The sequence below is a fragment of the Megalops cyprinoides genome, chromosome 22 (genome assembly GCF_013368585.1).
Source record: "Megalops cyprinoides isolate fMegCyp1 chromosome 22, fMegCyp1.pri, whole genome shotgun sequence".
Taxonomy (NCBI): Eukaryota; Metazoa; Chordata; class Actinopteri; order Elopiformes; family Megalopidae; genus Megalops; species Megalops cyprinoides.
Window position 1 is genome coordinate 17131532 of NC_050604.1, and position 27567 is coordinate 17159098.

The 27567-nt window shown below is 40.2% G+C and overlaps 1 protein-coding gene across 7 annotated transcripts in view; it reads right to left on the bottom strand.

The window, feature by feature from the left end:
- Positions 1–1113: 1113 nt before the first annotated feature.
- LOC118769776 (follistatin-related protein 5-like) overlaps positions 1114–27567 on the bottom strand; it is a 119080-nt gene continuing 92626 nt past the window's right edge. For 5 of the 7 annotated variants that reach the window (XM_036517087.1, XM_036517085.1, XM_036517086.1 and 2 more), the window contains 7 exons: positions 26691–26825; positions 14348–14374; positions 14043–14161; positions 11827–11976; positions 8863–8970; positions 7819–7943; positions 1114–2073 (listed from right to left, as the gene is read on the bottom strand). In XM_036517087.1, the coding sequence (XP_036372980.1) occupies positions 1371–2073; positions 7819–7943; positions 8863–8970; positions 11827–11976; positions 14043–14161; positions 14348–14374; positions 26691–26825 (1367 nt within the window). In that variant the 3' untranslated portion in view covers positions 1114–1370. The remainder of the gene's footprint in view (positions 2074–7818; positions 7944–8862; positions 8971–11826; positions 11977–14042; positions 14162–14347; positions 14375–26690; positions 26826–27567) is intronic. The other 2 variants (XM_036517089.1, XM_036517088.1) reach the window with 1 other exon arrangement.

Here is a 27567-nt window from a genome sequence, read left to right on the forward strand (position 1 = left end):
TTTCTGAATGAAAATGCATAGACTACACCTAGCCAGGAGCAAGGGTTAATCCAAGAAGCAAGACTGGGTCTTGTGCTTGTCATAATATGTAAGCCATTTGAAAAGTATGTGTTGATATTCCTAATTATCATAATTGATAGCATTCACCAGCTACTGGTCGAACCTCTTGCCTCAAGAAATTCTGGATTCTAGGCCTAAATAAACCTCACTGCAGATGAAGCTTTGCCTTCATTTACCTACAAAGTACAATTTTAAGTTGGACAATCGCCAGCATTTCTCATTGAATTTACTCTGCATTCTTCTCAGCTTTACTTATTGTTCATTTCTTGACTTGCCAAATATTGTTACCAATAAGCACTTCAATAGCTACTACATGTTTTATTATAAACGGTTTTAAGAACAAAAAAAAAATTTCAATTTCAAATTAGCAACTTCTTACATAACATCCATATTACCTGTCTCTTTCAATTTGTATAATCTCTGTGGTATGGTAATGATAAATGGGGCAGTAACTATTTTATCCTTTCATTCTTGCTCAGAACAAAGTTTTATAATTCACACAGAACTGTTGTAAAGAAGAAACCCTTGGAAACCCTGGAAAATAACAAGTTGTTTACCATAAAATCAGAATACGTCTCTTGGCCTGCATTTTGAGAACAGTAATGGCTAGAGAGCCTATGATTAATAACAACAGGGGTCCACCAGTTGTGACCAAAGCATCCAAATTGTGGTGCATTACTTCTGGCCCCCCTCTCTATGACGGAGTGTTTCTCCTATTTTTGTGATGGATGGGGACACTTATTTCACTCTCCCCCTTTTTTGAAAGTGCACTCTTTCAAGGCACAAATGCACACGAGTAAACAGTGATCGAGCCACTGCTGTGCAGAGATACCAAACTATAAAGGTCAGCCAAAAAAAACACCCATCCTCTGTATGCTGCCAAAAGGAAAATCAATTGGATATATGAGCCACAATGACTGGGGGATTTTGTAATGGCAGGTCAAGTGTACCCGATGCTAAAGATAAAGGATTTCTCTCGCTTGTTTTTATAGAGTTGATCTAAGAGAGACCACGGCATTACTCGCACTCATCTCACAGTTCTGAAAATTCTTGCTGCCCTGTTTTTTTTTTTTTTTTTTTTTTTGCCAGCGCACCCAAAAAAGCAAACTTGCTCAGTTTATCTTTTAATGAAAGACCAGCTTCTGAAAATGTAATTTGATTTGTTTTTGTTCTTATTCATTTTGCTTCAGTACATTCTAGAAACCATAAAAGAGGGTGTTTCCTTACGACCAGATACAAGGTACCCTTCATAACTAACAGAATGACATGTCTGTGCAGAGGTACCTGTTACAACTAACAAAGTGACAAATTTACGCGTCCCCAACCCACACGACAGTGTTACCTTTCAGCACATCTGTGAGTTCACAGTTCAGTTTATTGAGCCGCCCGTCCAGAATGAACAGGGACCCTCGCGAGGGGGTCATCAGGTACTGTCCGAACAGACCGCTGTCCACAATCACGCGGTTCTTCCTGCTCCATGGCCAGTTGGCCATTTTAAGCGGCTCCTTCATGCTCTTGATCATCTTCACATTGCCGGTGGCCAGCTCCACGAACAGAACGTCCGTCTGCAGGCCGGAGCTGGCGAAGACGTTGTACTGATGGATCTCCGTGAAGGACGGCTGGAAGGTCAGGTCGGAGATGTGCAGGTTGGTGTGGATGTCGAAGGGTTCCTGGATCTCCCCCCGCACCGTGATGGACTGAACCCTCATCAGGCCATCCTTATCGTCGACACTGACCAGGTAGTGTCCATCTGGCGAAACGTAGGGGGTGCCGGTGACGTCTCCGTTGGTTCCAATCACGGAGTCGGTTATACTGTCTAGTATGAGCTGTGGCTTCAAGGCTCCGGTCACGTCAGGCCTACAGCTGATGAAATAGTAGCCACCCAGGTGTGTGTATGCCAGAGACTTCGGTATGCAGCCGTGCTCTTTCAGACTGATCCTCTTCACGGTGGACATTGTCTCGAGGTCAATTTTGTGAAGCGCAGGTTCATTCTTATGAAGGATGAATCCAAACCTTACATGAAATGAAAAAAAGAAGTGGTTTACAGTTAACTCATTTGGCAATTCTGAAGAGAGAAATGTATACGTGTATTTAAAAAAAAAAAAACAAACTGAAATGCATTCTGACAAGCGTGAACCCCTCCAGTGCTTTCAAAGGGCATACCCTGCGGACATCTGCCATTTCCACTCCATTTTGAAGCCACTTCCTCAGTTTAACCAGAGAATAAGCCCAATTCACCCTCACGTTGAAAAGAAAAAAAAAAAAAAACGTTTAAAAAGATTTCTTATCACAATGTAAGCTGGCCCTTAAAACGTGCTCCCAGAAAATTATTACCAATTAGGATTCACTGAAACTTGAAGGAGGATGCCATTTGCCATTATGGCACAGTGACAGCACAGTACAAAAATGCTTTTTTTGAAAACCATTCTGAATCTCGCTGTCCCTATGCAAGTCGATTAAGACTACTGTTCAGGTACAGGCCGACTATAACTATTGTGATAATGGACCCCTACATAAGTTTAGTGGTGGCTTTGATAACACTGGGATCTTTGCAGTGGGTAGAGGCAGAGGAGCGTGATTTGGAAGAGTAATGGCAGAATCGCACCTCTAACAGTTCTCTCCAGTCAGTGATCATTTCCCTCACACCTTAGGTGAGTGTTAATTGAAACAGAGGAAAAAAAGGAGGTACATTAAATGCACAAATTGTATCCAAAATGAGCAGAGCCATTGATTTTGGAGCCATTCCCTTTTTACGGGTGACATCTTCATTTGTCCTCTGCAGGCTTTAATATATGTTCTCCATTATATATTGCTGCAATCAACTCTTTAGCCCTGCACCTATTATCGTTCCTGACTTACTGCAAATTTTTTGCATCAATATATTTAATCCAATTTTGAACATGCAGATGAAAGCTAATCAAAGTGAAATTGCTCTTTCAAAGAGATGGAGTGTGTTATCAGCTCTGCTCCAAAGAACATTTACAATAAGACTGTCTAATCCTCAGAGGAGAAGTCTGGTCAAAGAGTCAAATTTAATGTTTTTTATGACATGTATAAAGCATTTCCGTGTGTGACTGAGCATTCCGAACCACCACCGCTGCAAAACAGCCTTACTTACAAGCCAACCAAAGCTTTCCATTTCAATGAATAGAGAGACACAAAACCATTTTTGAAAAAACAGAACCAACATATCAGAGTTCGGTTTGTGCATGACAGTTTCAGTATCCAAAGCCTTTGTTTTGTGCACTGCACTGTCAGCAACGGTGTTAACTGACTCCAGTAAGACCAATGACTTTCACAACAAAATCAAAAGCAATATGATTCAAGCTACGAAACAGACAGAATAAATGTAGTTTGTACAGCAGTCATATAACTGATTAAAGCAGGCATGGTATCATTCGGTACATTGCTTTTTCAGGCTTGACCTCACACCTCTTAAAGCACAGACCTCAGCAGGTCTGTTACTTGGCCAGGGTCAAAGGCTAGGGGAAACCACTGATGGAGAAAATGTAGCTGCTACTGTGGTAACTGAAGTCAGCCAGCTAATGATAACCAATCACCATCACCAAGCACAGTTTTAAAGGTGGAAAAAATGAAATACTGTTGATGTTTTACAACTGGTGTGTTAAATACTCTAGAAATTGTACATGTTTAGATAGAAACGTTGAATACAAATTTCATAGCAGGTCCAGTTTAAATTTGGTGTGCTGTTAGCATGTTAATGCGGTACTACGAAAGGGTAACAGCTGAACAGAAATGGATGATGCCTACATGGAATGCATAATACTATTGGTTTGCAGATGTTTGATTTAATCCGTATGTAGCTGCATGAATTTATGATGAATGGACATATTCAACAATCAACATCATTGGACTAAACATATTGGAAAAACATACTTAATTTTGGCTCTTTGTATTCATTTGTTTCTTTCAACAAAAAAGGAAACACCTACAAACAGATGATGACGACTACAATTGCCAAAACATCCTTGTGCTTTAGTTTGTGCCATGAATACATAAGTACTAACATGTGCTAAAGAAATCTGCAGCCATATTGAGCTCAGACCTTTCTTCAGAGGACATGTAGTATTTATTATCTAAATTACACCTGAGTGTAAGTGAGGGCAGAGGATCAAATTAAGGACCAAATCACCTTCCTGATCTGCCACATTTCTTGACTCCTCCATGTGTCTTCCGAACACATAGAATAAATTATTTCAGTGACAGTTTCTCATGACTATAATACCACCTACCTGCCCAGTCAACCACGTCAAGCCCATGCATTCTTGTCAATGATATTGACATGCATTTATCATTTATTATTTACAGGGCTGTTATAAAGATGTTAATTAGCGCATGCTACTCACAGGTAGAATATCTATGAGTTTCCCATAACCCCATGCGTCACATAGTAACCTTCATGGGAATCACTGACATGAAATGTTCCAAATTGTCACAGGAAAATGTTCATAAGTCAAATAAATCTATTGTCTTGTTTGTTTGATTGCTTTTTCTCCAAACTAACAATCCACAATTATCTGTATTAGGGGTGTGTGTATTTGCTCACATTGCAAGGTTACAAAAGCCCTGGATGAATTCTTTAATATGATAAAACATACAAAAGGAGAAAATAAATCTGTAAAAGCCAAGCTATTGTTTTAGCAAAGGCTGAAATGCACAGAGGCACCATCAATGGCATAGAAAGTCACAGTTTCATGTCATTACGATTACTCCTGCTACACCATGAACGTGCAGCATAATCAAAGCTTGAGCCACAATTAAAGCTCAGGTTATTATCCATACCCCTGGGAGCAGCCGTGGGCCCACGATTTTGGTCACTGCAGAGTGTTGCCTTTCAAAGAGTCAAAGAAACACTGCTTGTCCTCCATGAAAACTTGAGCAACATTAAGGTAATTTGTTATAACATTTCTAATACCTTCATTCCATAAGGCATAACATAATGCCTTTGTATATCATAAACCTTTTTGTGCTAATTGTGCTAATTTTTAACTTTGTTCAGTCTAGCTTTTCTTGTTAATAACATACACACACATGCACCTATTATATTGGCAGAAGAGGAAATACTGTACTTGTTAATGGTCCTGGATTTGACTTTTGAAGTGAGCAAAATCATTGACCATTGAACCATAATTGCTTCAAGGACCTTTCATTCTCACTTCATCTCGAGCCTACCAGTTTGAACCATTCAAATTCAAAGGTGCTCTCAACAGAGGTACATCAAAGTATTGACTGTATTGGGCCAAATTTAATAAATATAGAATTTTGAAGAAACACGGACGCAGCTGGATTTCCTTATGTCATATTTTATGTTGAGGCACAAGGTGGGTCTTCAAATGTCACTCTAAATGAAAAAAGAGCAGCTCTACAATATTGATTTATTCCGGAGAATTCCCCCTGGAGTTAAAAAGAGAAAATAACATTTCCCACAGAATTGAACCCCAATGTGTTTGTCAGAAGATAAAGAGCAAACAAAATGACAGAGTGGGATAAAAGGCTTTAACGTGTCTTTTGTCAAAATTATCATTGCATATTTATTTGAATCACATCACAGGCCTGAAACCTTGCTGCCTGATTTCCACGCATTGAATGTAATTTCAGAAACATGGTATAGCCGCCCAGGCAACATTTGTTAAACCTACATGGACAGAATTTGAATTTGAATTGAATGTGTGTGTGTGTGTGTGTGTGTGTGTGTGTGTGTAACCATGCAGTTGTACTGCATCTTCACTATTAAATATCTTCGTGGGACCAATAAAATAAAACATCTATTCCAAATAGAGCAATTATTTGATAATAATTAGGCATTAAGAGACTCTGCTTTGTGAAGCTTTAGGAGAAATTGTAAATCAGAATTTCATTAAATTAACCAAAGGCATGGCAATATTTACTATACTACTATACTACTCGGAGTAAACAATACATTCTGCTTTGACAATGTATTCTTGACATTTGTTGACACACACATTAATAAAATGTTAGATCAGTTTAGGCATCAGAAAATAGTTCGATTAAGGTGGAACTTATCCAATCAGAATGAAACTCTGTATGTCTGAAAAGTGCCATTCACACATGATATGATTATGGTAAGTGTGTCATTTTTTTGTCATTTTTACCAGACATTTGACCAGTTCACACTGAATCAAGTCCTGACAGTCTCAGGCCCTAATTTTTGAGTCTTGAGTCATGTCCTGAGTGAAAATGGTCAATTCTTGCAATTCTGTGCAGTGGTCAATATTCAAGTTTATATTACATTTGACCACCATGTATGTTGTGCAAATGCCATTTATGTTAAAAAGAATTACTTTCTTATATAATTGCTTTACAAACTAAAACTCCCTACATTTTAGTGATTCACTCACCATGACATTTCAATCATTCAACTGTACTTCTACGCTGAAAACTAACAATGCATAAGAATGTAGTCTTGAGGCAAAAATGATGAAAAAAGACATGACAGAAAAAAAAAATCACCACCCTTTCCCAAACTTACAAAAGAGACCTACAAGGCACTGCATTTACAAATTTGCATTATGTCACACAACTGAGAGTAATGAGACCACATTATAAGTTTATGACCCTCCCCCACTGCTGAATGTGTGCTCAATGAGAGTTCTTAATGCAGGCAGTACTAAGACTCTCACTGCAATGCGGAACAATGGAGGAAGTATCTTCTGGTTCAGAGACCGGAACAAGAGAAAATTCTTCCCACTGCATGCCACTGCACAGGACATAATGCCTTCATAAAACATACACAAGCAAATGTCATACTTCATAAACGGAGACATGACACTTTCTTATGCAACACGTTATACCAAATATGACATAACCAAGAATGTCACCTGGCTAAAGGGTAAATGCCAGGTGGCATTCTTGGTTATGTCGCATTTGGTATAATGTGTTGCATAAGAAAGTGTTATGTCTCCCTTTATAAAGTATGACATTTGCTTGTGTATGGTTTATGAAGGCATTATGTTGTGTTTATGAAGCCTTTACGTAAGCTTCATTAAGCCTTTATAAGCAACACTTTGTTTAAAGTGTGACCTGAACAAATTATAAAATGAAATTCAACAGAAAACTATACAGTGATAGTATCTGTAAACCAAAAGCCTGCATAAAGATAGGTCATTCAGACTCTGCATTTCTGGCTGTATCTCTTGGCCCATGACTCATGCCTTGTGGGGGAAATTTTTGGGGAAAATAACAAATGGTGTCCTTTACTGCAACCTTAGAGCTCACCAAACTGGGTATGTGAAGTTGCAGGGGTATTGCAGATGTCCCTTCTGGGGTACATAAAAATACTGCGAAACGACAGACTATATTTCACGCTTATTTATCACCTTATTCATGAGTATACTTTAACATTATTCATTTTACGCTGACCAAAGTTTTATGAGATGTATGTGTGTTTTTTTTTTTATTATTGTAGCCGCTCATGATCTCACCAGCGAATTATAAATGTCTCGGAGCCTTGCGGCAGCCAAAAGGTTTCTGGTGGAACGCCAGCGGAAGGGAATCGGCCAGCGGCCCCGTATAAAGCATTCTGCACAGCAGCCGTTTAATTCAGCCTGCTTACTGTCAGAGCGCGGAGCAGACCCAATCCGTTGCGCGCACGGTCCCGGCCCTGCCGCTGACGGATAGGCCGTGCGTCTGCTCTCCGGCAGGTGTCACGGCGCAGACAAGCTCGGGAGGTGGGTCAGGGGCGCCGGCGGAGCTGCGCGGCCCCTCTTGCCGGCTTACCTGATGTGATTAATGATGAGGGTTGAGGCCGGGATGAAGAAATCGTCCACTTTATCAAAGTGCCTGCCGACAGGCTGCGTGTGGATGGTGTGGTGGGAAACTCCACCGCTGGCCTGGCTGATCACCTGAACAGAGGAGAAGATAATATATTTAACATGCGCTCATGAATTATTCAACACGTCCGTCCGGATTAGAGGGTGAGCTTCTTCTTGACGTGTACTGGAAGTCTTAATTATGGGGCAGACTGCCAGCCTCTTATTTGAGCAAAGTAAACTGACCGGAAATCAAAATCAATGACACACACACACGCGTGCACACACACACACACACACACACTCTCTCTTGGAGAGAGGCCCCATGAATAAGTGGCAACTGGGACAAATGTGAAATCACTGAAGAGATCCAAGCTGAGTAAATGCTTTCTTCCTCCTTTTGCCTGTGACTAATTTGTTTTTTAACATCTTGACTCACCAAGGGACAGGACAGGTGGGTTGCCCACTTTAGCAGTGCACTATGATAAATATGTCATTACATTATTTTCAAAAGGTATGAAGACTATTTATTGTTTGTGAATAATGGGATTATATCAAAGGTATCTCTATATGGTGCAACCAATATTGAATGAAAAAAAAATCATCAAAATCCATAAAGCAAAAGCAGTGGGCTTTGACTGATAAAATAACAGAAAGACATGCATACATGCACACTAATGCATGATCTCATCTTACACACCTTTCCCAGAATTTATATATTTATGGATTATGAAACACAAATGCTGTCTTCAGTGGAAAAACACGTCAACCTGAGTCAACATTTAGGCTGATGAAACTATCAGAGGAGATTGGAGCAAAGGCCAGAACACCAGTGTAAACTGATTCTGACAGATACTTTCACTCTCCAAAGCTGTCCTCAGATTCACCTCCTAGATTGTACTGGACATTCTTTGGTACCATGTTAACACTATGAAAATAATAATAATAATAATAACAATAAATTATTATTATCATTATTAAAATAAATAAATACTTATTAAAATGTGTTTACCTGTAGCATGGGTTTGGTTTTCTCCACATCTCCCCAGCTCAGAACCCACACCTGATCGTGGGATTTGTCGTAGTGCAGTTTGACAGGGAAAGGGTCAGTACTCACAGTCTGTAGGTCAGACGAAAGGAGAACTTAACTCTCAGAAGAAACTGTGCAACTGTTACAAATTCCCACATCTATTTTCCATTTCTTTTGTCAACTAAAATCTAGACTTCTTGTTTCCCTCATCACCTGGGCATGATACAACTATCAATTTGCTTATTAGTGTTTTTTTCCTTCTTTAACATTTCTAACTGACTGAAATCACATGGTGGTGTTATACCACTGCTTAAAATTACAGAGTAGTTTAAATATGCTTTCATTTTAAGAAATTGCTGATATCATTATAATGTGTGAATGGAGTCAGAGGTCACAGATACAGATTAAGACACAAAAAGTACAACATGATCAGAATAAATGTATCTCTCCTTTTATGCATGTATGCATGCTGTAGGAAAAATATAGGAAGTATAACAATTCTGCAAACTGATCATAGCTGTACTACCTGTTGTGATATGCTCAAGTCATTTTGGCAGTTACATAAGCACTACATCATCTGATTAGCTACAGAGGTGATCAGGCACAAGTGATCTTATAATTTATCCTGCTGAATGTCAATCAACATGAAAACCAAGAAAGAAGCATAAGTAAGGTGAGCTACAACTTTGTGCTACTGGTATGGTATGATGGAGGCTGCACTAAGCCACTGCACTGTTACACTGGGAGTTAATGCATGGAATAGTAAATGCATGGAATAACTTGGCAGGATTAGTGGGGTCAGAGACTTTGGATTCAGCACAGTGATAGACTCACTCTAGCGTACAGCATAGGCAAATGAAAAACTATCATAAGATGGGCTGATCATCATGATCTCTTCTAATATGTTTATTTTCTTATGTGGATGGCTTTTTACTAAAATGCCTTCCATATAAAATAGCACAGGTGTTGTATCAGCTAAGTAGAGAGAAATGACATATAGCCTGTGTTAGTAGTTCCAGGTGCTAGTATCATTTTGTCTCAGAAATTAAGTGTTGCTTTTTGAGGACAACACCTGAATAACAAGCTTCATTCAGAACACTGCTTGTAAATCAGTAGAAGGTGTTGTAGGTGAAAACTCACCTAGACAAACATTAATTATCATGTACCAGTAAACCTTATTACTAAATCAATCTTTGCCTTTTGCTCTGTGTTGTGAAGATTTCCTACCTCTGCAGCACTGGGTGATTGCAAAGCATTGCTTTTGAGATTACACAGACCACTGAAACACAGATTTCTCTGAAGAGGCAAATAACGAAATTCATTTTTCATGGGAGATAGATGCACATTTGCTGAGAATCAAAAATAATCTTGGCCTATCTGGCCACCAGAGAAAACAGATGTACACAATATGTTGGTGCTTTGATTTTTATGGTTTCGGGTTTGTACTCATGTACGTGGCAATATCTGCATAACTCATTTGTATTCGAAAATGATTTTCACTGAAAATAGTCCATACAGCTTTACGAAAACAATACACTCCACTGGATTAAGAGATTAACTGTTTAAATTTGTAATAGCTTTATTGGCTAAAACAATTAATAATGAACATTCCAGAATAAACTCTAAATCTCGAAAATTACATCATTCCATTTTGATGCTTTAAAGATATCCAAAATAAATCTGTTTTCACAGAACCTGATACCAATGAAAGTAATGGTAACCCTTGCAAACAGCAGACAACCTTTTCACATGAGGGAAGAAATAATGCTCAAAAGCTCTGTACTGAACCTCCTTTTTAAATTGAATATCAAACAGTGGGGCTTCAGAAAAGGAAATAAATCCAATTCTAAAATCCCCCCCTCCCCCCCTTGCTGTCTCCCTCTATCCCTCCCACTCTCCTCATGGTAAAGGAGGACCAGGTGGCTAATTACTGTAGGAGCAACCAATCTATGGTAATGAAGTCAAATCTCCAGGTAACCGACTAATGACTGTGTGACTGTCACTAGCAAAATAAGTCAGTTCCTGGGAGGCAGAACTGGGGCACACGCTACAGTGAAAAGGAAATTCTGCCCCCACCTTGAGACAATGACAGAGCCATTGCGCTCAGAAGCAAATAACACGACCCAGCCACGGAAGCACTGTTTGGTCTCTGAAAACACCTCCATGCACCTACGTGACTGTACATGTAAGGTAAGCAAAAGATAAATAAAGAAGTGTACGATTCCCATTATGATTAGATTGACTAGAAAGAGGCCTAAAATCCATTAACTTCCATGTCCTGTTGTCATTAAACTCTGTTCATCATGACTTATCAAAGATGATTTTCTGTGGGTGCAATTAAATAACATGCTAATACTGATATGTGCATAGCTCAAACATTAACCCCTCTGTGTGTGATGTACATTGACATGTTCAGCATAATAACTTGTCCCAAAGGAGAATGGAGAACAATTTAAGAAACATTGTTTTAAAGAGTTAAACGCTCTGAAATACTGCACTGGGAAGCTGTGACAAATTTGGACAAAACTGTTTTCATGATTTTAACTGTAATTTTGATTCCAATAAACCCGTGAGGATATCAATTACAGATGCATTTTGTGAGATGAGCCTGATAAGCTAGCAATTCATTACTCCTTGGTCACAGATATTGGAAGCGAATGAAAAATGCGTATTCTTATTTGACACTAAAGAGGAGCAGGGAGTTTTGATGGATGGAAGTTTGGCTCGTGGAATGCGGTCTCAGAAATAAACACCGCGCACCATAAAGTGGAACAAATTATGATGTGAACGATGATGGAGGAATTCATGACAACCATAAAGCTTATTTTCAACATCAATTTACAGTCATAGCACCAGTTGATTCACACTTTCTTTAATTTTATGTAAGAGTTTAACTTTTATACACATGAAAATATCCGTCCCTGGTGAAATGAAGAAACGAGTTACCTGCACAGCCTTTTGCGACTGCACGTCCACAATGAGGACCCGGTTCAGAGTTGGCTGAGCGGCGTAAATATACTTGTCCTTGACATTGACTGCTGAGCTCCACACGCACCTCTGCTCCAGGTCGCTCTCCGATTTGGGGCAAACCTCCTCCTGAGGACCGAACACAACTGCGGTAAATACAGTGCCTCTTCAACACACGAATGGTACACTGAAACAAAATGCGAACACAGTACCGACAGACGTGCTGTGTGTAGAAATCATTTTGGAGAAATGAAATTCCTGCACACGCCTAACAGATCGTCTACATCTCCCATAAAGCAGGCATCCTTGCCTGCTTACTGGGGACTGCATCTCCCACACACTATCCATTTATGCAAGTCACATTTTACTGATACAGTTCAGGTGAATTACTTTGCTTAAGGCAAAAACAGCAGCATGCCACCAGAGACTGGAACCCCCGGTTATAAGCCCGGCTCCCCTGCCGCAGCACCATCCTGCCTCTCCAGCACCGCGCACAGGCTCGTGAGAAGCCCGTGCTCCCGGGACGCGCCGGGCTGCGAGCGGGCTTTCTGCCGGGCTGCCGGTCCGACCAGATGGATCTGATCTCAGCGCCAGGCGCGGGGGGGATTCCGTCTTATCCTCATCCTGCCCGGCTGCAGGCTGGGGCCCAAACTTTACCATCAGATGTTCGTGAGAAGGAGCATGAGTTACCGTGGAAACCTCGCTCCGGGCACACGGAGCGCACGGGTGCGCATAGCCAGCATGCATGTGATTTTGCTGGATTGAATCTGAAAGCGTACCAGCATTAAGGGGGATATTCTGTCTAATTGCAATGGTGCTCTGTGATTAACATGGAGCAACAAATAGGCAGACTTTTGGTCAATACTGCTTTATTCATCTTAAAATTCTAAGTTATGAAACGGCATCATTGTAAGTTGTAGGATGAAACATATCTTTAGATAAGTGATGGCCTTTTTCCCAAATCGAGACCTGCCGTCACACAAGATTTCCCGCTGCAAAACTCTAATGGGAATATTAAGCAATTTTCATATTTTTTCTTAGTTTATAATCCCCCCCAAAAATAAAAAATTGGCTCAGGAGGCATCTCCCTAATTGCATCAGTGTGTGCGCTATATCTTCACGCATGAGTGCCGGTGTGATGACCCCATGCTGCTCGTAAATTGCACTGCATCAATAATTTGTGAGGACTCTCTGCATAAGAAGGGAATATGCTCTCTAATTTGCCTCTCCGTATTAGAGGAGACACCATCTGGAGCCGTTCTCTTGAGATGCCGTCATAACTCTTCACTGGTGCAGATTTCACATCGCATTACATTACATTACATTCCATTACATCACATCACATTACATTACATTACACTGCACTGGATTGCAGTTCATTACATTTGACATGTCAACATTGCATTAGATGGGGGGTGCTGTAAAAAAGAAATCTGTCACTGTTAGTTTTTCTTAAATAAATTTTGAGGCTGTGACATTCACTTCCAGCAATTAACAGTTTTACACGTGACTCCATTTAAACAGAGATATAAATTTTTATTTTATTTTTAAAATAGTTTATGAAAGACTTGATAACATGCATGATGAAAGTTTTTGAACACACAGTGTTGTATCACAATGTGCCCTCTCTTTCGCCAGACAGCCCGCGATTCCTTTCAGCTCTATATGATGGATTCCCTAATACTCAGCCTTCTGCCTGGAGTCTGTGCTCATCGCACTTCTGTTGAGGCCTTACCCCTCATATAAAAGCCTGTCTACGGTAAACTAAATCTATGAGAAAAATAAAAGAGGAGGGATTGGCACCTTTAATGCTGTACATGTATTGAATTCCAAGCCCCTCTATTTATGACTTGCCTTGGATAATGGATAAACCCATCAAAGCTTCACTGCATGTGTGGCGAGCGTAAGATGTGAAGGGAAGGGGCCTATGGGACTGGGCTGTCACCATACATTTCAATGGCTCCAGATCCCTGAACTCATTAAATTAACTACGCGATGCATCAGCATTAAACAATAATCATGTCATGTTTGTTTCTTCTTTCCCAGAGTAATAGGAGCCGCACCGGCCGTGAATCACTTCTGGATGTTTGGGCCATCGTGTAGTGACCCGGCTGCGTTAATGCGGTAGGGGTGTCGGCTTCAGGCGGCAGTAATCTTGTTTGCTTTAATTTACGTTTATGAGTGGCACGCATTACCTGCAGTCCCAGCAGTTTCTCCCTGGGTTTGATGTGTCTCTGGATCTCACACTGCACGGGCTGGATGACTTTAATTCCATCCTCATAAAATACATAGAACATATTGCTGATCCCGAGGCCTACGTAGAGAGAGAGAGAGATGTGTACACAAAGACAGTATAAGTTAAAAAAACAGTGCTTATGATCCAGGCTAGGTGTTTTCAAATTGTAATATTGGATAAGAAAATGTAAAAAAGTGATAAGAAATTACACAATGTGTCATCACTTTGCAGAGACAATAAAAAAGATATAATATTAATTTGTACCTTCCTCACGCCACAGAATGTTAGCCACTGAAGCATTAAAGGAGAAGGAAAGAAATGCAACATCAAGGTTAAAAGTAATGTTGTATTATACTGCTGACACTTGAAAATCAGTTAAGTTACATTACTTAATTGCTTAGCACACAACCTATTCCAAGGAGACTTATAGTCCATAGATTACATTTGACAGCTCATCCATGTATATGTTTACTGTACTGTGGGAGACAGAAGCACCACTTTACGGGGAAAAAACAGCACCACCCTAGCCAGGATTCAAACCCCATGCCTTCAGGTCAATGTCCCATTCCCTTATGCATTTGGCCATGCGCAGTAATAAAACTGCTGAAGTATTAAAAGGCAGCATGCGTTGGATGAAATGTAAGTTGTTTATTTGCCAGGCCACAAACCGAGCAGGGGGAGCAGCTAACAAAACCTCTGACCATGGGACTGCTGTAGCATAAATAGCCGCAGGTGAAATTCCGAGTTTGTGTTTCACGAATCTGACCTGGAGATTATGTGCCGACAAGCTCCTTACATAAAATTTGCCCTGATTAATCAGCAAGGGCTAATTTAATTTTCTGGCTGCTGCTAGATGTTTTTTGCTGTCTCCCACAGCCTGGGAGCTTTCTGGGACCTGGGACAGGGGCGGCTTCCCAGACCTTCACCGACATGTTGCTAATCGGCCCAGGTGCTGTGTGTTGCTGTCGTCAGGCCTGTTATGAAGGCACAGCCCAATGTGACTTGCAGGAGAGACCTCTGATGACACTGCGGGCTCTGCCTGTTAAATGACCTTCACTCAGCTGAAACAGCCCCAGTGGGAGGATTCTCTCTGTGTATACCGGTTTTATTTGTTTGGTTGTGCCTCACCCCAGAAAGGGGAATAAAAATAGTGGGCCAATTTAACCTTTTTTGTGTGCTGCTCGTCCAATCACCAACCAGCCGGCATGGTAGCTACACCTGGCTCCACACCACAGCACAGTTTAATACACATAGATAATCAATAAAATAAAATAGTCAATAGAGTCAATAAAATAGTTATAAAATACATTTCATATTTCTTTAACAATATGTGGGCCCTGATTAAATGTGTCAAAAAATATTTGGAATTTCATTAAATACTCCCACTAGAGTTAATTACCTTGCACTTCAAGGACTCTTTCAAAATTAATTAACATTTCAAGATCTGAATTTATACACATATTAAATAAAAAATTGCCAGGTACAGATGATATATTTCTTTCCCAGAGTATGGCCCTGGGTTGCCTGAGTAACGTGAAAATAGTGAGAAGTAAGTGAAAGGATAACAGAACCTGAAAAAACCTCCGGGGAAGATGGACGGGGTGTTGCAGATGGGACTGAGCTCATTAGCTTTTTAATATGGTAATCACACGGTTTAATGCATGAGCAGAGAGGTACACAGTGATACCGTGTCACATGATTTATCCTCGGCTCATTCCCAACGCACCTTTCAAGGCAGGATTAATGTGGCTCTTACAGGACAGCAGGTAATTCACACCATCCTGAGTGAAATGAACTATATCTGTCTTTACCCCCTTGCGGTTGGGCGATAAGCGTGAGCATCACATCATACAACAAGCGTGTTGAAACCGCCGAGGGTTTCACCGCGGCTTCGGTCACCACGCGACAATGAGGTGCGTCCCCTCAAAGGATGAGCAGGAGGTGTTTATTCCCCTGCTGACGACGCTGATCCATTTCCCATGACCCAAAGCCTTCTCTTCAGGTCCTACTTAAGGCCTCATTCAACCCTCCCGCAAAGCTATGCGCATTATCTATGTCCCGGTGCTTTCGCTGGAGCCACTATACTTTTTTGCGTGACTGGTTTATTGCCCACTTGAGACTGTCATGCTCCGCTACATTCGGACAGATTGCTTACTGTACACTCTTCATAAGGAAAATGATGGAAAACCTAAGAACATTCCTACATCAGTACATGGTTCTGTTATGCTGTTCCAGCATGTGTTTATTTAACCATTGATCTATTCAGGTTGAAATCTGACACCGCCCTCAGGGTGGTAAAATCTGTATTGACTGTGTTTAAAAATCGTGAGCAGATTTTCAAATACGTACATTTTGTAACATTAGTCCTGATACTGAATCTCAGGCCACTGTTAAAGCTGGAATGGGACTGAATGCAGTTCAATTGATGAGTTTAGCACTTTGAAGTGAAGTACCTTTCAGCTTATTTAAATTGTTTCGCATTCCTGATTTTGTTTTGAGTGAAGAGAAGGGTGCCAACATGCTCCACCAACATTTTACTGGAAAAAATAACTTGCTTGTGCAGTCTCTATTGGAATATAGCTCGTGCTGCCCATACAACTGTTGTAAGTAACACTGCTAGCAGGGATAACTATCAAAGTAATTATAGTAGCTACTGTAAAAAGCTGCTATATGTGCTGCATGACCCAGATGATACTGCAAACACTATGAAACACTATCTTTTTTACAACTTTCCTACATTGGTACACTCATATTCCAAAGTCATTATTATTCTAGGGTATGATTGTGGCCCAGATTCACTTTACCCACAATGTGTGTAACTATATTTGGGTAACATTTTTGCAAGTATTACATTTTCACATCATAACTCCAAATGTCGCTTAAAAACACATGCTTCTGACCCACATCGTTAAGTACATAAAAGACTGCAGTTACATCAAATCTCGGCTTGCAATCACATTGGTGAATGCCAGAAACATTCCTAAAGTGGGTGGGAAGTAGCCATTCCCAACTTTAATGAGTCATACACGTAACAATGTGAACTGCAACAAGACCTTGATTAAAGGATTGATTACCATTACATGTGAAGATTCAGCTCCTCCCTTAGATACACACTCCTGCTAAATCCGTTCAATCTCCACTCCTCACTGCCTACAAAGCAATCTCACTCCAGCTCGCCTTATAACTCTATCCTCTTGAATTCTAATGCAATCTCTCTCTCTTTTCCTCTGTCTGTTTCTTGATGGGTGAAAACACATTAAACTTTACTTAGAATCACTTCTACAAACTGTCTGCATTTCTGAACATACTTCAAAAGTATTATGCAAACCATTCTGAAATTAACAAATCAGAGGTTAGGTAAGAAAGTGTGACACTTTGCTGCAAATGTTTCTTAAAAAAAAAAAGAACTGATGAGCCAACCGATACCACAATCTCTCTGAGTTCCAGAGCGAATTGATACTATTCATCACTGCAATGCTCTGTGGTAGTCATTCCGGCCTCATGAGGACTCATACATCATATGCTTCATCCAAATTAGAAGTGGCTCAGCGCCAGTTCAGCCGCTTGTTCGTTCTGGGCTGCTCAGCTGGGTCTAACATCAGGCAAAAAGCACAGCAGGATATGCTGAGGTATTAAGCAAAAAACTTCTGCCTGCAAGCAAGGTTACACATAATATCATCTTTGTTTCTAAAGACATGACCAAGTATTTGAATCACTGGAGGGCTTTCCGTGCTTGTGGAGGGTAACTGTTGGCCCACTTTAATCAAGCAGATTATTACATTATTGTCATTTAGCACACGCTGTTATCCAGAGTGACTTACATAGGTTCCAATTTTTACATGTCATCCATTTATTCAGATGGATATTTACTGAGGATGGAATTATTTACTGAGGATGGAATTAAAGTCAATTCTGGGTTACATACCTTGCCCAAAGCAGTGCCCCAGTGGGGAATCGAACCAGCAACCTTCTGGTTGCAAGCCCTGCTCCTTACCACTATGTTACAATGCCACCCCAAGTAAGCTATGGGAACACTTTTAATGGTGTACAACTGCCACTGCCCTTTTCACGATCTGTTCCCTTCCAGATGATGAATACACTTCTCACTACTTACATTATTTCTCCATGTGCTCTAACACAGGGCGAGCTCCACAGCACACACTTTCCATGTTATCCACTTACTACACTGGACATTTGCTGAAGGAATTCTGATTAAGTACCTTGCTCAAGGTCACAAAAGCAGCGCTCCACCTGGCATTAACTATATAGTCAAGACTGCAAAATAGGAGTTAGTGGGGAAAGGGGTAGACACACTTTGAAAGTGCTTATTCAGGTGTAGAAAATTAAAAGACAATTTGAGCCTCTGCAATGATGAAGAGTCAGCAGCTGGATTGGTAAATTAAAATTGTTCAGTGAATATCTAGCTAACTAGCCACTGTATATGCCATACAACTTAATGTTTGCTAGCCAGCTATTAAAAAGACAATAAAAAGCGAGAAAAATAAGAATATGAAATTCAATGAGAGTTAATGAACTGTTAAAGCTTTTTTCAGGTTTCATGTTCCTTCCTGTTTTGTGTGGGGTTGTCCACCAAAGTTTTGGATGTGCATGTCCGTAAGAAAAGGAATATGATAAATGTATCTTGACACCAGCTCAATAACAATTGAATCCTTGTGATGCAAATCAATAAAACTTGACTACCTAAACCAGATGCTGACAAATGATTTAGTTTTCTGGTTCAATTACCTGTCAACAAATTTCTGTATTTGGGCATTTATTTTCTAACAAATTTATATGAATAATACTATTTACTATACCATGGCTTTGTTAAATCCTTGATTATGATTGGTCAAGAGAGTGTTGATTAACCTTTGATAACCACACTCAAATGAAGCAGCTCCAAAAAATTATCATTCCACAGTTCAACAGAGTGCACTCTTCAAAACCTTCTAAATTTCATCTACAACTGATATCTGTAGTCGAACAAAATAGCACGAGCAAATATCACAAATATCAAGCTACTTAAGATTTCTAAGAAATTTGTTTTCATTTAGTTTGCAGAATATGGAGGTTTTGAAACATGGACGAAAGCCAACATGGACACTTCAGAAGAGAAAATCCAAGGCCAGGGAATGGAAAGGAAGAGTGATGTGGTGAATGGCAGATCTGAAAGGTACACGATACGGCACAATGCTGAGTGTGATGGAACAGGGAATAAGGAGGAACAGGAAAGACAAGAGGACAATATGCAGAAATCCACAGCATGGGCGATTAGCATTTAATGGCAAGAACGACATACAGTAACCTGCGCAAAGTTATGTAATTATGAAAAATAGGGACTAAACAGGATGCTCTGCTCTTTTTACGCCTCAAAGAGCAGTCATTGTTTGTTTTCCTTCCTGGCCCTAAGAGCTGGCAGTAATGGTAATTTCACAGGATTCAATGTCATCGGGGATAAGGAGGTCCAAACAAGGAATGACGTTTTCGAGACAGTACTGAAGCATGAAACAGAAGGAGGGAAAGACAGCGGGGAGCATCATCTCCACATATTCAACACAGATTCGCTCCTTCTACGGGAATCAGCCATGCTGTCCACCAATACTGCTCCCTCTGTCGTCATGACTACCAAACAAGTTTGTTTGTTTGTTTTGTTTACAAGTCAGCCTAAGGAAAGATTTTTAATACAGTGGTAGTACAGTCTAATGCAATTACTTTTTTACATTTAGTAAATTATCTTAAAATTAATTTTTCATGTGTATGAAATTATTTTTGTTACAAGTGGATGTGGTATGCGTCAAGTAAACAATAAGTAATGCGGTTATCAGAAAATGACTACACTTCAGGGCTGCAGAGACCCCTCGGCTCCTGCCTCAGGGATGTATCCCCCCCATACCTCTCCCCATTTTCTGATAACAGAACAGCCAGTCATGGTTTATTCCATACATATTCTGCTTTCAATTTTTAAAGCCTAAAATAGAAACTAAATTAAGCTTCCAGAGTCTCTTGTCCCTTCCAACATTCCTTTTATATTGTACAGGAATCAACTACAGTCAAGACTGCCAAAGTTGTCACTGCAATTATGTTGACAAGCTAAACAGTACCTAATGGGAGAGGATTTTTTCAGGATAAATGGTTTGTAGATGAAGGGAGGTAACATTCTACTGTATATCCTCACACACAGATGGAAAATGGTTTCCTGTGAGCATGTTAACTATGACTGGAAGCAGACAGCTACGGAGAACACTACACTCTGTGTGGGGAATAACTAAGATTTTATTTTGTTTTTCAAGAAAAAAAAGATTGAATCTCATGTTTTGAAAAGATAATTGGTGTCAGAAAAGTTGTAATATACAGACAGTCCTTTTCCTCTTTTTTTTCCTTCTTTTTTTTTTACTGACAAAGCATAACATTTCACCAACTCTGGAGTGAGTCAGGTGTGAAATATTTAGCAGAGCTTCATGTTTGTTGTTTGAAATGCAGGGAATATAAAAATGCAAGGGGTGGAATCCTGGTGACATTGTTTTCAGCTGCGGGATCTGTTGATGGATGGTTTTCCATTACAATTTGATTAAGACACATAAATAAAATATGGATCTACAGTACACAGCCTGAGACAAAATATAACAGTGGAGTAAGCAGTACTGTATATGTGCCCTCATTCAGAAAAGACATAAAAGCATTCCTGTATGACTAAATTATAACTAGCAATAATACATTCTCATCACAAAATCAAATCAACACAAAATAAAAAAAAAAAATCGAATAAATTTTCAGTCAATGATTTGAAAAGATTGTAATGTAAAGAGGGGGAATTTCCAAAATGAGTAGATCTGATAAAATTAAAAAATAACAATTTCTATGATTTTCAATTAAACGTCAGTTATCTTAAGCCCCCAAATTGACTCATTACACTATTTATTAGCTTAGCAGACACCCTTATCAAGGGCAACTACAGTACCTGCACATTTGCTACATAGTGAAAAATCTCCATTTATACAGCTGAATATGTGCTGAAGCAATTCAGGTTGAAAACCTTGCTCAAGGGTACAGTGGTAGAAAACCACTCTGACTTTGATACGGCAACCCTCTCAACTGCTGTTCCACACTTTCTTATTTCATCTACCTGCACAATGACAGCTTCATCAGCCCGGTGCAATTTTATCATTTCTCCCAGTGCTTTTCCACCTTCTTTTATGTTGATATTGGGGGAAGCGAGGTGGTCAGAACGTTCAAATGTTAATTCCCGCCAGGCACAAGGGGCGCTGGCAATAATGGCCCTGAAGCACCTTTAAAGAGGGCTTGCTATCTGACAGCATCGGCTAAATTGAGTGAACATGCGCTGGAGGGCAAATGTCCTTCAATCCCTCAGAGTTAGATGGAACAGGAAAATGGAGATCAATGCATCCTGGCCTCAGTTCTATGCAAAGGATGTGCCTACTCCAAGGTCTGAGAGAGAATGTGAAAGCACAGGTTATTTTATCTCCTACACACAGGCATCCTGCCCGCCTCAAAAGAGATATCCCTGTTCATTTCACTAAGCACAAGGTGGCCACACTGACATTCACTCATGCCCGGAGAACTATTGAAGATCATTGAAGAAAGCACAGGAGGTAATTATCATGGAGGGCAAGGCGGGAATACCGGCTACCTGGCACTTCAGATTAGAGGCCCGAACACCTTAGTTTATGTGATTCCACAGCCTGTTGGCAGCCGCTGATGCGCTGTGTTCCAGAGACGGTCTTCAACACAGGATATTGTCCGACAGATGAAAACCGGTGGGAATGCAGGAAATGTAACGTGGCCAGCGGATCGCGTTTAGCTCCGGATGTCCGTCTCGTGTGTCCAGTCAAACGGACAGCAGAAAGTGCACTCAGACGTGCTCTCAAAAGGTGTGACTGGACAGCTTTATAGTCACAAAGAGTTTGTGGAGAGGAAAATATGCCTGTACAAGAGGGCAAAACTAAAAGCTTTTTCCATGATTCATAACCGACTTTCTTGTTATTTTGAGGGTGATGGGACGGCTGTTACTTTTTCTTTTGAAATCTGTTACAGTAAGTGCTCCATAACAATTGTTCACCTAATTTTATGGTATATGATCATTTATGCAATACTTTTAATGCAAATTGTAAAAAAGCGTTGAGGTCAGTTACAGGTCAGTTTTCACCCCATTCCGGGAAATGGTTCTGTTTGAGTAATATCATTATATAGAGGAGGGTGTAATAATCCAGTGGCATTACAGAACGTCTTTGTTGTGTCATTGTTATTGCAATGCTATCTGTTGCCTCAGTAACCTGTTTGGTGGTCAGGTGAAAGGTATTACAACCCCTGGAGAGATAAAGTAGGTGTCATCTAGGACAAGTGCCGCAGCTAAATGGGCACTATGAAATCACTCAGAGAATTCAAGCTGAGCAAACAATTTGATCCTCCTTTTGCTTGTGACAGTCATGTCTTTGTTTCAGCATTTCAGATCACTTGAATGCTGAAAGGGTGAGTTTACCTGTGTAGAACTCGCCCATTGTAAATACACAACAACTGTTTCTTTCTAAAATATTGTCTAAGGGGGTAAATGCACCTTGAAATCATTCTTAATTGTTTTTTGATCATTCCTAATTGTTAATCAACAAAGACGAGTTATTTTGGATATTGCTCCAAAATATGCTTGCCAAGTGGCCTGTTGGGTATTGGGTATTTCTTCATATTCCAGCAAATTTGCTGTGAGGGGTTGGTCTTAGATAATAGTAAAGTCACATGCAGAAGAAAGCATGTAAACACCCATACATAAGTAATATATGTAATAATATATTCATATATAAAACAAACACACATATATAACACACATATGCAAGACACACATTATCTGTACAAACAGAAGACATGCACACCTCTACACAACGCTAATATATTTCTATAGACAGACTACAACACATGGTTTGTTTGGGTATACATAGGGAGTAACCATCCTCATAGGGTGTGTCATCTAAGCACAGATGTACATGTCTGAGTTGCCCCTGACGACCAGCAGCACCAGGCAGTGCTGGCACAGTGAGATTTGTCTTACCAGAGCCAGCACTTGGGTCTCCTGGGACCATGTGACATTGCTCATAAAAAAGTTATCTGACATCCTATCCTGGTCTCACTATGCACATGCATGTCCGTTTCCTCTCCACTAGTGGGCCCTGCAGAGTCAAGACCATCTAAACATCACACACATCTCAACTAAAAACCACGGTGCTCTGTGGCACAGTGGCACAGTGTAATTATTTATCTGCGATTTTAAAATTATTATTATAAGAATTTCACTGAATCAGTTTGGCAAATATTCTGCAAGGACTGATCATGCTTGTTGTAGCTGCAGATGATGCTTGTAAGCAAAAGGGTTAATTTTATTTCTATTATATTTTTTTGCAGATGTAACACCTTTAGGTCTGAGAAAAAAGCTATTGCTAAGGGTGTTTTTTGTTGAAGCTATGAACAAATTACTATAAAATCATCTTTTATATATCTTATACTACAGACACCTCACACATACACAAATCTCACAAAGCTTTATTCATTTTACAGTGCTTTGTAAGTTAAACTGTGCAAACAGCAATTTTAGTACTAGTAAAATGCAATGCAAATGCTACTGTACTTAAAGCACTCATTTGCTATAACAGTATTGAGGCCAGTTTAAATAATAGTTCAAGTTACTCCTGTTCAGAGCAAGTAAGTATTGAATAGGGCTCTTTATGAATGCCTTTATTTATTTATTTATTTATTTATTTATTTTTTTTAAAAAAAACTTAGTTATCTGCATGTACACATACTGTTAGCTAACACAGTGGAAGTTGGGCAGGAGTGAACTGTGCTTGGAACTGTACACCCTCGACCACCAAGTATGGTTTCATGAATTGCTTAAGTCATAACTGCAAGTAGTGACAACATGGTGATGTTAACATATATTTATTTTCATTTTAAAAGTCATATCACAATGCCTGTCTATACAACATCTGCTTTTTGAACTGCTCTTAAAACATTTAATCTTGGTGAGCTTGTGTGTCTTGGAATCTGACAGCTCTGCTGATTGCTTGTTTCTGGTTTGAATACAGAAAATTGCACTAATGTCTGTATATATGTAAAAATGTCAAAGCTAAATCTGCAATGGGATCAGGAGTCTCTCAATGTTATGACTGTGGTGAAGACAGATTTCTGGGTGCAAATATGGCGTTACTGACGATGGGTGGCAAGTTCAATAAGACTAACATGTTTGTACCAATGCAAAGCTACAATACATCAAATATGGCTACTTAATTCCAAGGTATGTTTGCAAACACTCTTAAAATCACATATTTTACCATTTTTTCCATTTCACCCATTTAAACAATGGACAGAATATTTTATAATATTTATAATACAGGATATTTACTGACGCAATTCAGGTTAAGTACCTTGCCAAACGGTAATGGCTATGAATTTTACAAGATCTTCACTTGTACACAGCCCTGCTGGCCACTGCTACACTAGATTGTTTGACTCAAAAGTTGTGTGTATGCATAACATCATACAATTGAAAGCAGCCCTAAAAATTTAGCACATCAAAAGAGCACTTCAGAATTTAGGCAAGCAGAGACAGCAGCGAAGTGAGATGAGAATAAATTGATTGTCATGCTCAGGGACAAAAACTGCAAGCCAGGCCTCCCTCCAGGGGTGACACAGAAACATCCTACTTGACGATGACCCGGGCTCAGGCCAAATCTTCTGACAGAAATTCAAACTGCAGTGGATTTTTGGCCTAATACTCATTTCACCATGTCATAGCTGTAGCTGACATTTCCGTGGTTGTGTTTCAATGAATATGTTTACACAGTTTAATGAGGATGGAAGCTTGCTGCACAAACAATAAACCAAACTCAACACAGAGCCATTTACATGATGAGAACACTGATAGTTGAATGAACCTACAGCAACATCAGACACACTGGAACCCTATTTATTCATGTATTTTCTGATATGTAAATCATTTAAATCAAACTCACCCCACTTTACTCAAATATAATACAAATTTGAATGAAGCTATCACTTATGTCACTATATCACTCTATAGTTTCATTATCTCCAGGATGTCCAGGCTGTAGAATGCTTTGTGATGGATGACCTTTGACCCAGACTTCTTGGCTCATTTGATCTGTGGCTACACCTGGGCTGACCCTGCAGTGGCGAAGGAACTGTGGCTTTAGCAGATTACACAGCGAAGGCCTCAGCTTGTGGCCGTGAGCAGGCTGTTAACACCACCATTTAAAGTATGAATGAAGAAAAGTCACTGAGAAAGACGCATACATTTCAGTGGCTGAATTCTTCCAAGCCATTGCCCCTGCGTGCACGGGTCTTGAATGTCATTTACCAATAACAGTGGAAGATGAGACAGCTCTCTAAGCATGAATATTAATGCATGCGCCTGACAAATTTCATGATTTAAACTCCATACAGACATCAAGGCATTTGAGTGTAAGGAAGCAATAAATTGCCTCAAAAGGTGACTATAGTAACACAGCAAAGAAAAGTGTTGTGAATGCGATGCACAACATGTGATATCATTCACAGGTCATTTGCCACAATGCATGAAGCAGTCTGGGAAATAATTGTGTTGGGAAAGATAAAACAAGCACTTCTTTGGCATTAGTAAACAGCTTGCTGTCGCATGATCACCATAGATCTTCAACAGTTTCAGACTTGAGCACTGAACAGCAGTTATCTCTGTGAATGCAATTCCAAATCGAACGGTCCTGACTTAATTATCGTCTCTTGCTGTAAAACAAAATGCCATAAAACAGTCAGCATTTTTAATCTATGAACAAAATTACACTGGAGTTTATTTTCCCATTGATCACTGCACTTGAAGGGTAAAACGAAAACAAAACAAAACAGTGCTGACTAATTTTAATACAGAGTGCACTCTTATTCTAATGGCAAAATGGATGAATAGAAGCACAACTGAATGATATCTAATATAGAAGGGTCCGATGAAATCTGTAATCCACCATCAAAGACAGACGAGCAGCACTGCACAATACCAGAGACTGCAGAGCAAATGTTGGGTTATTTTTTATAATAGCCCATACTTCATGTATGTGCTGTACACATTCTACCAGTATGTACAGCACACATATTCATCTCAAGGCACTTTATGAAATGTCATGACTAAGTGGTGTGCTGATGTATGCATTTCTGCAAGACAGATCAATCAATAATAACCAGAGAGAAAATTATGAACACAATCTGTGACAAATATGCCGAATACATTAGGGCTTCCTGTCTTGTCCTGTTCCAGGAGGGCCAAAAGGGCTTCCTTCCAACCCATTGCTGAGGAATTTGATTCAGCAAATCACTGCTTTAATTGTAATTATTTATCCACTTCTCCCTGTTCTGAGATTGTTAGTGGTTTAAAAGAGAGCTGGTCAATTTCCAGGACTGTGATTAGGCCTCTCTGCGCAAGAGCCTGACCAGACTGGCCAGTCAAATGTGGTTTCCAGATCTACTTTGTGTTAGTGTCACAATATTGATTTTCATTGAGAGTTCTGTGTTTTGCCGCTGCATAAGCGTCACTGCACATATGATTAGTGATACTCACGTGTCTTTCTGGCAGAATCCTCCACGAACAGTGAGGAGATGTCCTCGTCCACACCCGCTTTGTTCTTTGCGATGCACGTGTACGCTCCAGTGTCCTCATAGCGGACGTTGCTTATGTGGACCTCGCTCCCGTTAGCTGTGCCAAACACAGAACTGTGAGGGTCTGCATTACACTGTTGTCAATTAGCACACACTCTTATCCAAACTGTGAGGGCCTACATTACACTACTGTCATTTAGCACACACTCTTATCCAGAATGACTTACATCGGTTACAATTAAATGTTTTCCATTTATTCAACTGGATATTTACTGAGGCAGTTCTGGGTTGCCCAAGAGTACAGCAGCAGTGCCCCAGCAGGAGAACCGAACCAGCAACCTTTCTGTTACAAGCCCTGCTCTGTACCACTATGTTACACTGCCACCCGCCTAGAGACTTTTAACACGCAGTCACACTCAGTGGCTGAAAGCCGCTGTTCATACGCCTCGTTCCTCTGATTTTGCCTGGCCGCGGCGGAGGCGGCGATCAAAGCTGGCCTCTTACTCAAAAGCTGATGACATGCTGACATAGTTTGTGTGTGGTTTTTTTCCGTCTCAGTGTGTACAAGCCTGGCACACCTGTCCAGCTGCATAAAACTTAAGAATGATCCGCATTGACAGTTCTCAGCATGGCGTCATCATGTTGCCACATCCACAGTCTCCTTTGGAGAGACATACTGATTTGTTTACCCGGGACTGGGAGGGTGGGGTTTGCAAACCCCTTGGGCCAGATTACAGTTTTAGAGAGCAATCAAATGATGTAGCACTCATACTGCGTAAGACTGTCTGTAGTGCTGGTACTGAACCACACAGATTTGAAGATGTGTTTCTTTCCTTAGA